At 44.2% G+C, this 15,360-nt stretch overlaps 1 protein-coding gene across 1 annotated transcript in view; it reads left to right on the top strand.

The window, feature by feature from the left end:
• LOC117508964 (extracellular calcium-sensing receptor-like) overlaps positions 1 to 12,608 on the top strand; it is a 73,599-nt gene extending 60,991 nt beyond the window's left edge. Inside the window, 2 exon segments of the mRNA XM_034168796.1 lie at positions 8,081 to 8,155; positions 11,698 to 12,608. Of these exon segments, the coding sequence (XP_034024687.1) occupies positions 8,081 to 8,155; positions 11,698 to 12,608 (986 nt within the window).
• The last annotated feature ends 2,752 nt before the right edge of the window (positions 12,609 to 15,360 follow it).

Genomic DNA, 15,360 nt, shown 5'->3' with positions numbered 1-15,360 from the left:
TCCAACAACTGAACACCACTCGGGTTCAGATCGGGGAGGCCGTGCTTCCCGATCACCCCCCTCGAGGTCTCATTGTCGCCGCCCATGTGGGCGTTGAAATCCCCCAGGAGAACAATGGAGTCCCCAGTCAGAGCGCTAACTAGTACCACTCCCAGGGACTCCAGGAAGGTCGGGTACTCTGCACTGCTGCTCGGCCAGTAGGCCGAGACAATGGTGAGAGACCTGTCCCCGACCCGAAGTGAACTCCAACACTTATCGACTGAGCTGGGGAGCAATAAGCAATGCGACCCCAGCTTTGTGAGATAATATCACTAATTTCTTCAAAAATGTTAGTCCTATCAACTTTTAATTTTCACAGTGTTCATCCTTGACCAAAGAACATAAGCATACCAAATGACAAATGTCAGCTCCAGCTCTTTCTCCATGATTGAAGCTTCTCCCCCCCCCCCCCCCCCCCCACACACACACACACACAGACACATGCAAAGAGGCCACTTGGCTATTTTTATTATAGATTATTATTAGTATTATTTTATTATTATTACATCTTTTTTGTCATTTGATTTTTAAATGGAACACAATGGAAATAAGTGTTTTCAATTTCTTGTGTCATCCATGTATTTTTAACATATTTGCAATTATATTATGTATTTGCATTGGAAATATGGATTGGAAATGGAAATAAAAAAGAATACAATGATTTGCAAATCCTCTTCAACCTTTAACCCATATAAATTGAATACACCACAAAGACAAGATATTTAATGTTCAACTGATAAACTTTATTGTTTTTGTGTAAATATTTGCTCATTTTGAAATGGATGCCTGCAACACATTTCAAAAAGCTGGGACAGTTGTTGTATGGCTGGGGGGCCTGGCTGCCTTTTTGTTTCTGTCTTTTGTTTTTCCTTCCAGGTGGCTTGCATTTGGGACTGAGTGGCTGTGTGCTGAGGTTATCAGGACCTCACCCTGATCACCTGCGGCTCGTCAGGACTCACAGCTGAGGTGCATCTATATGGATTGGAACATGGTGGCATTTAAGACTGGAGTATACAGTGTGTATTTGCCAGAGACTCGACCTTGTGACCAGACGGGTGAGATCGTCGTCTCGGGAGCCATCTCATCATCAGTGGATGCAGAGAACGTCCAGGGTTTGATGCACGGTCTGTGAAAGAGGAGGGGGTGAGGTCTCACGCTCGTCAGCACACTTCCTGAGGTACGTTAGATTTTGTGACTAACATTTATACAGTCAGTAAATGTGGTGTCCCTCACACCTTTTATATTGAGCTGTATGTTAGTCATGTATCGGCTTCCACTGCAGTGGAGTTTTGTGAACTGGATGTTCCATGCCTGCAGGTTGGGAAGCTGATTAGTAATCAAGCCAGGAAGTGTTTGCTGTTTGTACACCTTTAAGTGTTCTCTCTGTGTGTAGAGTGTGGACTCACATAATGGTTCCTTCTTTCACAGACTCGGTTTGTTGCGGCCACCTGGGGGTGTCGGCGGGGTCCTTGGGTCCGAACAGCTTCTGTCCGGAGCCAGCCGTTAGCGCTGCGGGAGCGCACCACGCCAGACCGCACTTTCTTTTGTTATTTTTTGTATCACTGTTATGTATTAAATTCAGTTAGCCTTTGTACCGTGCTCTGCTTATTTCATACTGGGTCCTTCAAACGCTGGTCGGTTCTCCGAGCTGCGTCCGCCACATAACAGTAGTCTCTGGCCAAACATCACGGACCCAGCGGTAGCAGAGACGGTAACAGCACCAGGAAGGCGGGCAGCGACGTCAGAAGTTATCCGGATCAGTTGCGGGTGCTCTCCGCCCGGATGGTGCGTGTTTGAGAACCCATTACTGAATTACTGATTTGTGCTCTCTTGCAAGCCGTGTTCCTGTGTGTGCCTTATCCGTGGGTCGTGGGTGGAGTGTGACTGGCGACGGCTTCGCGTCGCACTTCGACCGGATAAGAGGTTGAACGGGGAGCTGCAGGAGTGAGTCTGTAATGGTGACGCGCACGGCGGAGCTCTGTGGCCACGGGTCGCGGTGCTTCCTGTGTTACAGTCGTAGCCACCGTTTCCCGGGTAATTGATAGCTACTGCGTCTGTTGTGTCAGCTCCGGTGTTATTAGTTGAATCACATTTTTTGGTTGTGTGCTGCTCACAGAAAGGCAGCATGAGTTTGTTTTCTCATTTACCAAAGGGGTTTTTTTTCATTTTTAGCACTTTGGCTCCTCTTTGGTGACTGAGTCACATTACCGTCAAGCTCTTAAGTTGGAACAGGTGTGTTCCATTTGTTGGAGCTTGACGGTATAAATCACTATTTGTTTTGGTTAGTTTCATTTTGTGTGGGTGTTTTTGAGTTGGTTTTTGTGTGGGATTTTATTTTTTTGTTTTTCACTATTTAGTGTCTGGGGTCGTGACCCTGCAGTTCTGCCAAAAAAAAAAAAAAAAGGACCCGAGCAACCTATGTCAGTCTGTTAGTCTTTCTTTTTATTTTTTTTTTCAGTTTCACCTCCAGGTTTGATGGGACGGTCCCCTGGGGGGTCATGGGGGGGGTAATTGGGTTGTTGTTTTTTCTTCTTTTTTTTGTTTGTTTGGTTTTTTGTTATTGCCCTCTCTTCTCCTCTGACTCCAGCCGTGTGGCCGTAGTGTCGGCGTTGCTGGAGTGGTGCAGTTACGTTGTGCTGGGCGTTTCCAGGTACCCTCTGCACCCGGGAGGGGAGGGGAGGGTTTGGGGTATTTTCTTTTTGTTCCCTCTCTTCACCTCTGGCTCCAGCCGTGTGAGCCGTAGTGTCGGCGTCTGCTGGAGTGGTGTAGTGGTGTTATGCTGGGCGTTTCCCAGGTAACCTCTGCACCTGGGGGGGGGGGTTTCCCCCCAGTTTCCGCCCTCAGGGTTTGACTGTGGTGTCCTCTGGGAGGGAAAGGGCTGTGGGTCCATCTAGCATAGACGGCCGGGGGCTGGGTCCGTTGGTCGTGCGGGGAGGCGTCTCCTGGGGTTGAGGAGTGGTCCTCTGGGAGGCGCTGGGAGTCCCCGTGGGTGACGTTGATCCCAGAGGGACCTCGGCTGTGGTTATTACTGCTGGAGCTGGCGGGAAGTCCTCTGGGGGGTGTTGGTCCCTACATGTCGTTTGGGGGGGGGGGGGGGTGTTTTTTAGCGCTTTTATGTGTAAGCTTGCGTTTGGGGTTTTTCTTTTCTCCTCTTCCCGGGGTTTGATAGGAGGTCCCCTGGGGAGGGGGGGGGTGGTTTGGTTGTTTGTGTTTGTCTTTTTTGTTTTATGACTAATGACCGCACATGGTTGGATAAAGGCTGACCGCACAGGTTTAAGAACTCCTGGCCACACCCTGTGCTAAGTGACTGACTGAAACAAGGCAAGGATGCAGCCAGAGGAGAGGACATCAACCATTCTGTTGGAAGACGAATGCAGATGCGGTTTCCAGCATGGTCCCTGGAGGGGGGTGTTTCTCTTGGGCCAGGTTTGTGTGGTCGCCGGGAGGCTTCCCGTGAGGGTGGGGTACTGTGTATGGCTGGGGGGCCTGGCTGCCTTTTTGTTTCTGTCTTTTGTTTTTCCTTTCCAGGTGGCTTGCATTTGGGACTGAGTGGCTGTGTTGCTGAGGTTATCAGGACCTCACCCTGATCACCTGCGGCTCGTCAGGACTCACAGCTGAGGTGCATCTATATGGATTGGAACATGGGTGGCATTTAAGACTGGAGTTACAGTGTGTGTTTGCCAGAGACTCGACCTTGTGACCAGACGGGTGAGATCGTCGTCTCGGGAGCCATCTCATCATCAGTGGATGCAGAGAACGTCCAGGGTTTGATGCACGGTGATGAAATTTAAAGCCAATTAATTTTAAGAAAATTATTAAACAAACCTATGAATATATTTTAAAAGAAGCCACTTTGTATCCATTGACAACAAACACTTTTTCTGGAACCTTTAACTGGTTCACTTAGCTGGTCTACTGAGAAGATGGTTTGGATGATTCGTCCGTCTGTCGATGATGTAGGTTCTGCAGCGTGCTCACTTGGGTCTTTGGTTAACTCACTGGTCTCCCCGGGTGATCCCAAAGGCTTGTGTCGGCTGGCTTTACCTACAGCATGGCTGCTTGCAGTCAGGTCGTCAGCTTGGTGGACCCCAGAGGTGGAAGGCATTTGTTGAAAATGGTTTCTGGTAGCTTTTAAAAATTTGTTGGAGCTGGATTAAAAGTCTTTGTGAATTTAGAAAAAAGGTAAAAACTTTAAGAGCATAGAAAAAAATAGCTGACAGAAAAGGAGAGTCGCTTTTCTGTAAATTTGCTATTATTTTTGAAAAGTTCAGCTCAGAAGTTCTCTTAAAATTTCGATAGACCTGATGCACCTTAAAGCGTCAGGTTAAAATTTTCAAAAATTGAGAGAAGAATAAAACAAAGAATGAATGCCATGTGGTAGCGTCAGCTAGGTTAGCTTAGCATGGGGCCTTGTTGACCCAAAATAATTAGGTGTTTTAGAAAGGAAGAGAGCAAGTCAAGAGAGACAGAAGAGAGGAGAGCAGCACTCTGTTCTAACTCTTTAAGGGGGACTGACATCACCAAACTCTGCCCATTTAGGGCGTGTAATCTCACAGAATACTTCATGTGTTCACAGGGCAGACCCAAATGATTCAACAATTTAAACACATTAACTGTTTTGGTATAATATTGTTCTAAGACACTCAAATGGATACACATTATTAATCATCACTTAAACACATCCTTTGGTTAAACAGAATACTTCATCATCACATATTGATAATGCAGAAAGATCACACACTGGAAGTTCCACAGAGCAGCCATTTGGCTTTTCTACCTATAAAACCCACAAGGCAGCCGATCGGCTGTATGGCTTTTAGCTAATCTGCTAAATCACCTGTGAGCACTCATTTTGTTATGTAAATGAGGCGATGATCACTGGTGCACCACAGGAGGGACTGGACACTGGACAAGCTTATGGGGGAGGGGGTGGCTTCACTCTTCTAAACCTGGCAAAGAAACTGGTTCATCCCAAAGACAAGACACCGACACACTGAGATTTGTTGCTGAGATTTACTGATAAAAATGGTGCAAAATAGAACAACAACAAAAAAAATTCACATATTTACAAATAATAAAAAACTATGCATTATCAGGATACAGTGTTTGAGAGTGGCAGTGATGTGAGTGAGTACATTTCAGCAATCACTCACAATCCCGGCACTGCCATGGCATCTCCCTTCTGCATTTGCCACATGTGTATCTGTAGTAGTCAACACATTGCACAGTGGCATGATTGTTCTTACATTGATTTCTAACCAGACACATGGTTCTTTTCCCAGGGCTAGGTGTGGAAGGTTGTTGCCGAAGCAATTGTTCCTTTTGTGCCTTCTTCGCACTCACATGAGAGTTAGCCAACTCTCTTGCAAGCACCACCAGGAAGTCCACCCGTCTCTCCTGCCTCCCAGTGCATGCTTGATACAACACATGTGCATTCAGTGCTGCCATATCAATCATGTTATAGAACACGGCGACTGGCCAGTGCCGTGTTTCTGTGCGGACAGTGTACCCCCGCCCCATCTAGTCCATCACATCCACATCGCACTTTGTAGTGTTGTAAAGGGTGACGGTGTTTGGCTTCCTTTTGGTGGTATTCTCAGTCTGAACTATGCTGTGCATGCTGCTGAGAATGTAGACAGCCTTCTTCCGTTTGGGCGCATACACCGTCAGTATGGCACCAGTGGTTGAAAACACCTGAGTGGTGAATTCATTGCGGTCCCTCTGTCGAGTTGATTGTGTAATTTCTCAGCGAATCTTGTTGACTGTGCCGAGGATGGTGGATGGTGGTTTTCCGGCTAAGTATTCATTGTGCAAGCGACAGCGATGTGAAGAATTGTCTGTGGTAACATTTCTGCCCTTGTCCAGGAATGGTTCCATCAGCCTCATAACTACATTCTCAGACAGTCTCTCCCCACTGGGACGACTGGGGTCCTTGCCAAGATATGGGAGGACATTGCAGATGTACTTAGATTTCAACTCACGAGCCACCCAAAACTTGATCCCAAACTTGTCAGGTTTTGTTGCAATGTACTGAAAGAAACAGAAGCGAGGCTTTGACGGGAAAAGCTGTTTGTCAGTGGTGATGTGTCAACCAGGGTTGAAGGATGTGATGCAGTTGGTGACAAACGATCCCACACACCTGAAATTGCAGCAAACTTATCATTCTTTGCTCACTCACTGTGGGTGTCCCTGTCATCAAAGCGTAGGTGACGCATGATGTCTTGTAAGCGTTTTCGGGACATAGTTCCAATGATCTGTGGGTTTCCCAGGTTTGCTGACCAGCAGTCATGCAGTGATGGAACCTTGGTCAGCCCCTGCAAGATGACAATAGCAATAAATGCCATTAGTTCAGGGAGGGCCATGAACCAATCCTCATGCTCTGTTTGCTGTGCGTGTTGAACAGTCCAGTCTTGAATGTGATGAAGCATGTCCAGAGTAGCTCTGAAGGCGACTCGAGATGGACCTTGTATCCTTAGCCGTTGGCTCTCTATCTGTGTCGTACACAGATGGATGAGTGAAATGGAGACCCGTCCCCACCTGTTCTCCTCATCACCTCATCACACTGTGCCATCTTTCGCCGTCTCTGTCAGGCCAGTCCCCAACCTAGCTCTCTTTTCTGGTTGAGGAGCAGTCTCTCCATCTGCAGTGTGAACAAATTCAAATTATGAGCAATGGGAAAGTCAAATGATATCCCAAATGCATGCATATAATCTAATAATAATAATTCCAGTACATCTCAAATAGTTTGGCTAAGGTGCTAAGGTGCAGGGACCTCAGGAGAAGTAGAACCAAACAAAACAAGTGGAGGCCCACACTCAGAAACAAAATGGAGGCTGTCTGATGCAAGACGGCCAAAACTCTATTCACATGGTGCTATGTGCACCACCATTTCCACCTTCCTGCCTGAAATGAAATATAAAATAGGAAATAATATGAAATGAAATCTAACCTGAAGACAGCTCAGACAGCTCGGAGTCTGAATCCGTCTGAAGGTTTATGTCTTCTCCATCTTAGTCACAAGGGTTTACTCCATCCAGGACCATTTCCAATGCCTGTTGAGTGTTGAATCTTCTCTGCATCTTCGTTCTTTGGAGAGGAGGTTCGTACACCACAGAATTCCTGAGGGCACTGAAGTGGAAGGCTATGTGCAGTGAGGGATTTAACCACCTCAGCACAAAAGGAATTATCTCTCCTTTGAGAGCAAACTGCATATACAGTACAATAGGCTATCAGATGGGTCAACCACACCCTTGTCAGCATGTCCCCTCCTGTGGTGCGCCAATGATCGCCTCGTTTACATAACAAAATGAGTGCTCACAGGTGATTTAGCAGGTTAGCTAAAAGCCATACAGCTGAACGGCTGCCCTGTGGGTTTTATAGGTAGAACAGCCAAATTGGGGGACTTCTAGTGTTAAACACACATCAGCTGCAAAGAACACATATCAATTAAATGGAATACATGCAAAGCATTTGCTTGATTAATCAATACAGACAACATTAGAAGTTTTTTTTTTATTTATGAATAAGAGCATACTGATGCAATTCTTTTATTTTAAAAGAATGTCTTTCTTCACTTAGACCTAAAGATAATAGCTGTTATCAAGACACAAAGTTTTATGGCCACTCTTATCGTGGAAGGGATATCGTCTTGCAGTCTTGAGAGGTCTGGCCTTGGCATGAGGCCATAAAAGTGGGTTCTTCGGGCCTGGGAAATTTCAAACTGTGATGTGAAGCCATTATAATTTCATGTAATTCATAGTGACTGAAAATTCACCGGGAGAAAGGCAAAGGTTCCATTTGAAGAACTTTGAGTTACAGTTCTGCTTTTGCTGCGAAGCACAGTGTTGGCCCATGGGGGGAAATCTCCAAGCTTATCTGAAGATCACCAGATGACTTAGGAATTTCTCAACTGAGAGTGAGCACAGTCTTTGTCTGTAGTTCAAAACTCAGGTTTTTGTTGAGACAGCATTAATGTATTTATTTAATTAGGGAGAATCAAGGCGAGGCACTACATACACAAAGAAGAATAATGTTTTATAAGCCACTGTCGTCAAACCCACCAACATGGGAGAAGTCAGGATAGCAATAGGTGAAGTGAGAGTCTCTCATTCTACTGGTCCTATAGGAGAATATTGTTAAAAATTCTTAATGTCTATGCCTGTCAATGGTTTGCATCCAAGACACACAACCATACAGTAAGATAAAAAGCACTGTGACCCTGAAGACATGGACATTTGTTCTCCTACAACACCTCTGTCCAGCAACGTCATGACTCCATAAGCTCTTCCCAGACATCTCTTGATTTCAAAAGTTGATGACCCTGAGACATGAATGTCACTGCAGAGATAAATGAATGTCTCAACAAGTTCAGCAGTTTCACCACATACAGATACATTTCTGCTGTGTCCAGGATGGCATTAAAAGCTTGGATCCAGGACAATTGTAAGCTCAGTCGCTCTGATCCCTCTCTCAGCTTCTCAAGTGCTGCAGTCAGGTATCCATTTATTCTGCAACGGTCACAGCATTGTCTGTGAATTCAAGGTCACTAAATCTTTCCTTGCAATCAAAAGTACCAAAGTCACTGATTTCCACAACCCAACCTAATACCCAGTCCATGCAAGCATTGAACAGTGAAGAACACTTCACTGATGACGTCCAATCTTCACTGGGAAAAATTATCTGCCCCTGCTTTTTACAGCACTCGCAGTATTTATTTATTGGCTGACTATGATGTTGATGAACTTACTGGGGATCTCATGATATTCTCACAATATCCCACAGAGCAGCCCAGTCAGCTGAAGTGAATGCTTTCCAAGACTCAACATAGTTTGCAAAAATACAGAACCAGAGTTCATACTGATGTCCTATAACTACTCACAAAGCTAGAATTGTATCAAAAAGTTGATTTCTTGAGCATGAGGCCAGAGTGAACATGTAAGAATATTCTGTGCAAGCACTTTCACCGGCACAGACAGCAGTGTAATACCCCTATAGTTGTTGCAATCCATGCAATCACAATTTCTGTTTCAGACTGGGGCAATATGTCCTTTCCTACAGTATGCAGGAATGAAACCTTTCTCCCAGATTGAAGCAATTGTTTGCAGTGGCAGAAGGACAGCATCACCACCAGTGATTCTGCAAAGATCTCTTGAATGACAGACTTTAATTCCTTCAATGTTGACCTAGCTGTTTATATACCCAGATATTAAGATTTCCAGGTAAACAATCTTAAGAGTGCTTTTACAAAGGTTGTGATTGGTTTCTGATACCAATGTGATGGTCCTTAGTTATCTATAGTATAATACCCAAGTGGCCACTGTGTGCGTGTATGAGTGTGTGCGTGCGTGTGTGCGAGGGTATGGCTTTGATCATGGAGAAACTGGGGAGAGCTGACATTTGCCGTTTGGCATGCTTATGTATCTTGAGTCAAGGATGAACACTGCAAAAATGGAAAGTTTATAAGACTAAAATTTTTGGAGAAATTAGCAACATTAGCTCACCAGTGAACAATAGATGTTATGCTGCAAAGCACCATGGGAGTTTAGGTTTTTGGAATTTTAAATGTTAGTGTAGTTCAATTTAGGTTAACAGTGTTGTTAGTGTCCTTGATTGATTGTGCTTCTGTAGTTCAATTGGTTTTGTCAGTTTAGTTAAGTGTCATGTTGCCATTACCATGAGAGAAACATGTACTGCACTTGATGTCTCTGTTTGTGGGTGTGTCAAATTAAAACCACCTAATTGCAGCAGAATGCTGAAAAGGCAAAAAGCTATGTGTGTGTGGGTGCATGTTTGTGTATAATTTCAATCACAGACAAACTGTGTGGAGCTGACATTTGTCATTTGGTATCCTTATGTATTTTGGGTCAAGGATGAACACTGCCAACATGGAACATAGATAGGACTAATATTTTTAGAAAAACTTTGGATATTAGCTTGTGGACAACTGAACAATGTGTTAATTGCAACCTGCACTCATGCCATTCCAGCAGGAGGTTGTAAATCATTTATATATTAACTCTCTGGGGCTGACACCATCGTATACGACTGCTGAGACCAAGCTTTACTAAATTATAAATAACGTTTTAATGATATGAGATAGAAACTTACTTTTTTTGCTGAAAAATTAACTCCACAGACTTTCGAGCCAGCCATTGGCCATCTTTGTACTCCTCATAGATGCTGTGTGATGACGTGCACAATGTGAGTGTCCAATCGGAATTGGATTACCGTCACATGGTTTTCCAAAATCCAATTGTAGGGCAGATTTACCTAACGTGATAAACCAAAGATCGTTTTTAGGAGTGATGAGGTACTAGTTGGCCTGTTTGAATAGCCATCTGGCTGGTTGCTCCAATGCGCCCTGCGCCATTATGCACAGCAATCATTGAAAGTGAGCAGATGGAGCAGACAGAGGGCTTTTGATGACAATCTCACATGCTCAAACACAGAGTGTGTTAATTTTTAGAGATGCTCCACTCCTCATTACCTGTGAATGTTATTGAATAAGCCTGTGGCAAGCTCTCTCATTCTGGTGTAAAGCACTGTTTACCATATCAATGGAGTGAGGGGAAGGGCCGCTCGTCAGAGTGTAAGGAGCCAAAGTGTCAAAGCTGCTTTCAGAGCAGAACAGAACACTCCAAAACACAGTAGAAGTAAAGGTTTGTGATGTGTTTGTGTAATAGCAGACATAAATTCCTTTGAGATGAAGACAAACAAAATGCATAGACCATTTTGTGTATACTGTCCAAAATATGCATTTGTGTTTATTGTTTGAACCTTTTTGTTGTACAGACTTTCACACAAGAGCCCAAAATACCTTTATAAAGTGTCAAAACAGTTGTTTATTATAGTTTACTGTGTGTTTTGAATAAATGTGTGTGGAAAATTATTTTCTGCTTTACTTTTTTCCTTCCTTATTTCTGATTGTAAACCTTTATTACACATATAAAACACAACTATAGCATATATAGTCTGAAAGTACAGGTTGTCCTGAAAAAAGAGACATAAAACTTGATTGTGGGATGCAGGGAGAGCTGTTAACAGCAATAATAAAATATTTATGCCAGGCGAGTGAACTGTCCAAAAAATGCCCTCGGACCCCAGAGGGTTAACTTTTTTAAAATGAGGTGAGGGCATTCACATTGTCTGGTGAGAAGGTAAGGAGAATAATTTCATTTCAAAACCCTTTGTGGATAAATGCATTCATCCAGCCTACTGAGCAGAATTCATTCAGGTTAGTGATCTTGATCAGCATATGCTCAAAAACAGCTGGGAACTGGAGCACCACACTCATAGAGTGCAAATCTCTGCCAACACTAGTGTCCAATTCCACAAATTTTTACAAGCCTAAGCCACAGGACACCACAGTGCTGCCTAAATTTTGTGAGATAAGTTTACAAAACTGAATTTATTCCACATAACATGATAACAAACCAAACTTGACAATAGAGTCAGCAGCGAGAAGCCAGTAGGGACAAGCTTCAAGACACAAAGAGCAGAAAAGGAACAGAGCAATGCTCCCAGTCCTGATCTTGAGGGAAAAATGCCTTTCATGTGCAAAAAAGGACTGTAATCTTTTGCTTAAATTTATATGAATAAAATCCTTCTTATATGGGTGGCTGAATGTAATGAAAATGTATTTTCTCCCCTTTTTGTTAGATTCCAAGGATTGCACCAGTTGTCCAGAGGACTTTTGGTCTAATTCCAAGCGTGATAAATGCATTCCCAAAGGAATTGAGTTCCTGTCCTATCAGGAGCCTCTGGGAATCTGCTTGACAGCTGCTTCATTGCTGGGGACATTTATCTGTGCTGTTGTTCTTGGAATCTTCACATATTATCGCAGTACACCCATAGTACGAGCCAACAATTCAGAACTGAGCTTCCTGCTCATAATTTTTCTAAAGCTGTGCTTCCTGTGTTCGCTGCTGTTTATTGGCCGGCCTCAGCTGTGGACATGTCAGCTGAGGCATGCAGCATTTGGGATCAGCTTTGTGCTTTGTGTCTCATGTATCCTGGTAAAAACCATGGTGGTTCTGGCTGTGTTTAAGTCCTCCAAACCAGGAGGTGGAACCAGGTTGCAATGGTTTGGTGTCAGACAACAGAGAGGGACAGTTCTGTCTTTGATTTCTGTCCAGGTAGTAATCTGCAGTGTTTGGCTTGTCTCTTCCTCTCCAGCTCCTCCGAAAAACACTCAATATCACAATGACAAAATAGTTTATGAATGTGTTGTTGGATCCACAGTTGGTTTTGCAGTGTTTTTAGGTTATATTGGCTTTCTGGCTGTCCTCAGCTTCCTCCTCGCATTTCTGGCCCGAAATCTTCCGGACAGTTTTAATGAGGCTAAACTCATCACTTTCAGCATGCTGATATTCTGTGCTGTGTGGGTGGCATTTGTCCCAACGTATATCAGCTCCCCAGGTAAATATGCAGATGCAGTGGAAGTATTTGCCATCCTGGCCTCCTGTTTTGGCCTTTTGATTGCACTATTTGGACCCAAATGTTACATTATCCTCTTAAGACCTGAAAGAAACACAAAGAAGGCAATCATGAGCCGAGATATTGACACTTAAGCTAGATTATTTTTTTTTTTTTTCAGAAGAAGAACTTTCCTTTGTTCTACATGCCATTAAACAAATAAATAAATAATTGTAAGAATTATCACATTGCAATCAAAGTGTACTGGATTTTTAAAATGAAATTGTAAGTCATTTTCTTTCCTCTAACACAATCTGTCCCTTGCTTTTGTTTCAATCTTGATGACTAGTTTGTAATATCCCTGTCACTCTAGAGGCCAAATGTTGTCCAAATGAAAGATTGGTCCACATTCCCGAAGTGTTGAGGTGCATTTGTGGATGAAGCACAGAATTCTGATAGCAGTCTAAACAATCGGTCAGATTCCTATTGCACATGTGAAAAACAGTCAATGTGCTGTCAAGGTGGAAAAATATTGAACGCTGGTCAGAGTGCACTCTGATTGCAATCTGACTGCAATCTAAATATTCAAACGGCATGAAAATGGCATTTGAAGCATTCTGATCGTATTCAAGGGGCGGTTTGAAATGAGCCGCCATTTTGGATGCTGGCCAAATGTCTCGAGTGTGCCTGAACACACCACAAGCGATGCTGGATTATAATTCCTCCAGTTGGACGACAATGTAAGTGCATTTGTCATATCTCATTACATTCTGACAGCTGTCTGGGTAATCCTAATGTGTTCCCCCAGCATTTGTACCTCGTTTTGGGGGTTAATGTGCACAGTGTGTGTATGAATCATTGGGGCCAGGTCACAGTGCAGTCTGAGAAGTCGGACAGCTGTATGCCGCAATTCATATTCCCTCTGAGATGTAGCATAAATTATGGATTTTTTTTTTTTTTACCTTTGGCCTGAATCCACTTGATTCTTGGTAGGTGTGACAGGGCCCTAAAGCCTGGTTCACATGACAGGATTTTAAAATTATCTGTAGGTTTCCAAAACCTGAGAGACCACACACATGAAGATAAAGAAATCATGGATCTAACAGGTTTGGTCGTACAGTGTGTGGTGTGCAGCCACACGGTAAGAACACCACCACCACACACCAACAGATTTCACACACGAACATTTACAGTTCAGACAGGAAATCTCGCAAAATCTCTTGAGATTAAACGTGACTTCAGAGTAAACAAACGGAGGTACTCTGTGGACTATTTACAACAGAGGGAAAAACGATACAAAAAGAAAAGGTGTTCTTTAAAGGAGTGGAGACAGAGCAACCACCGGACTTTCTGGTAAGTCAGAACAGCTGTTTTGATTTTATTTTCCGCTCCGTATGTTCGTCACCTCGCTTTCTGATTGGCTGCACGTCACATTCAGCAGGCTGCGTGCTTGTTTGTGGTCGGAGGACACATCACACGCTGTGATATCGGGCCAAAAAAAATCCAACACGTTGAATATCCCCCATTTGTGATCGGAGCGCTCCTGACGCCCTTCCAAGCAGATCAGAGCGCTCTGAACACACCACACATGGCAAGAATATCTGATAAGATTATCTTTAGCGTCATCACGATTGTCGGGGCATCCTTAAGATTGTCGGAAGGGGAATATCGGGTCCTATATTGGCCTAATTATCCTGCCGTGTGAACCCGGCCTAAGACCCCCGTCACACATACTAAAAATGCACAGGAACCAGGCTGACACAGCAAAAATAGGTATAATCCAGACGTAGTCGGGAGGGAAAGAGGCCTGTAGACTGTGGGTGGATCCCATCCAGACTACCTCATCCACACCTGCATGATTGCATTCAAAGTGTATTTTGATAAGCGATAGACGACACAAACTAACTGGATGTCCAAATGTGTGGATTGCAAACACGGGACTGGAGTGGAAGCCAGCGCGGTGTCCTCCCTTCGCACAGGCTCTGCCCGTACTGGACATCGGAGTACAACCAACGTATCGACCAGACTGTCTCATTACTGTGCATGAGACAGGCACACCTGCACGTGGTGTCACAGATATGATAGGCACAATATTTCACATTATTATCACTTTACCGGGGTGTTGCTAGGCTGGTATCGCATTTTTGCGTTAACGGTATCTGGCTATACCCGCCCGCTGTACCTAAACGACGTCATAGCGTGCGCACGCATCCCAAGAACTGTCCATAGAGGAAAAGATGAAAAGCCGAGAAGTGTGTTTTGGTCCCAATATGGATATTCCGGATGATTTTCTCATGGATAGTACAACAATGAACAGCGCAGCTAAAGCAGCCAGCTTGATGAGGATGCACTGGCTAAATTGGAGAGCAGCGCGCACCAGCTAGCTCAGCTGACACGACAAAAGTTAAGTGAGCCGACTTTTTATGTACGCGTTACGTGTTGTGTATCTCATTAAAAAGTGACAATAATGCAAATAACATGCTGTTGTCGTGGGCATGCATTTTCTGCGTCCCTCCGTTCACAGCCAGACACCCAAAATGACAGCTATTCACCCTCGTCTAACTCGGGCGAATACCTGTCATTTTGGGCGACTGGGCGTGAACGTCGGGCCTCTGGAAATGCATACCGCCCTCCAAAAGCATGTTATTGTATTATTATTTATGTCACCCATGGGAAGGAATGGAAATATATCTGTAGTGTGAGGTCTACCACTGTGGCCGGATGTGTCATTCTGATGCCATTCTGCCTCAATTGGCCTACGTGTGACAGGGGTCTAACAGGGAACAAAGAAGCAAACAATACAGTGGCAGCCTGTGCATTTGAATATTATGAAACTATTTGAAAAGCAAAGGACTTTTCCCAGTTTCCACTGCAGGATCTTGACCTATGCCCCAGATGTCACACAGT

This window comes from Thalassophryne amazonica, chromosome 4 (assembly GCF_902500255.1).
Source record: "Thalassophryne amazonica chromosome 4, fThaAma1.1, whole genome shotgun sequence".
NCBI classification, from domain to species: Eukaryota; Metazoa; Chordata; class Actinopteri; order Batrachoidiformes; family Batrachoididae; genus Thalassophryne; species Thalassophryne amazonica.
Note: the sequence above shows the minus strand (reverse complement) of the source record. Positions and strands in the feature narration are given on the sequence as shown.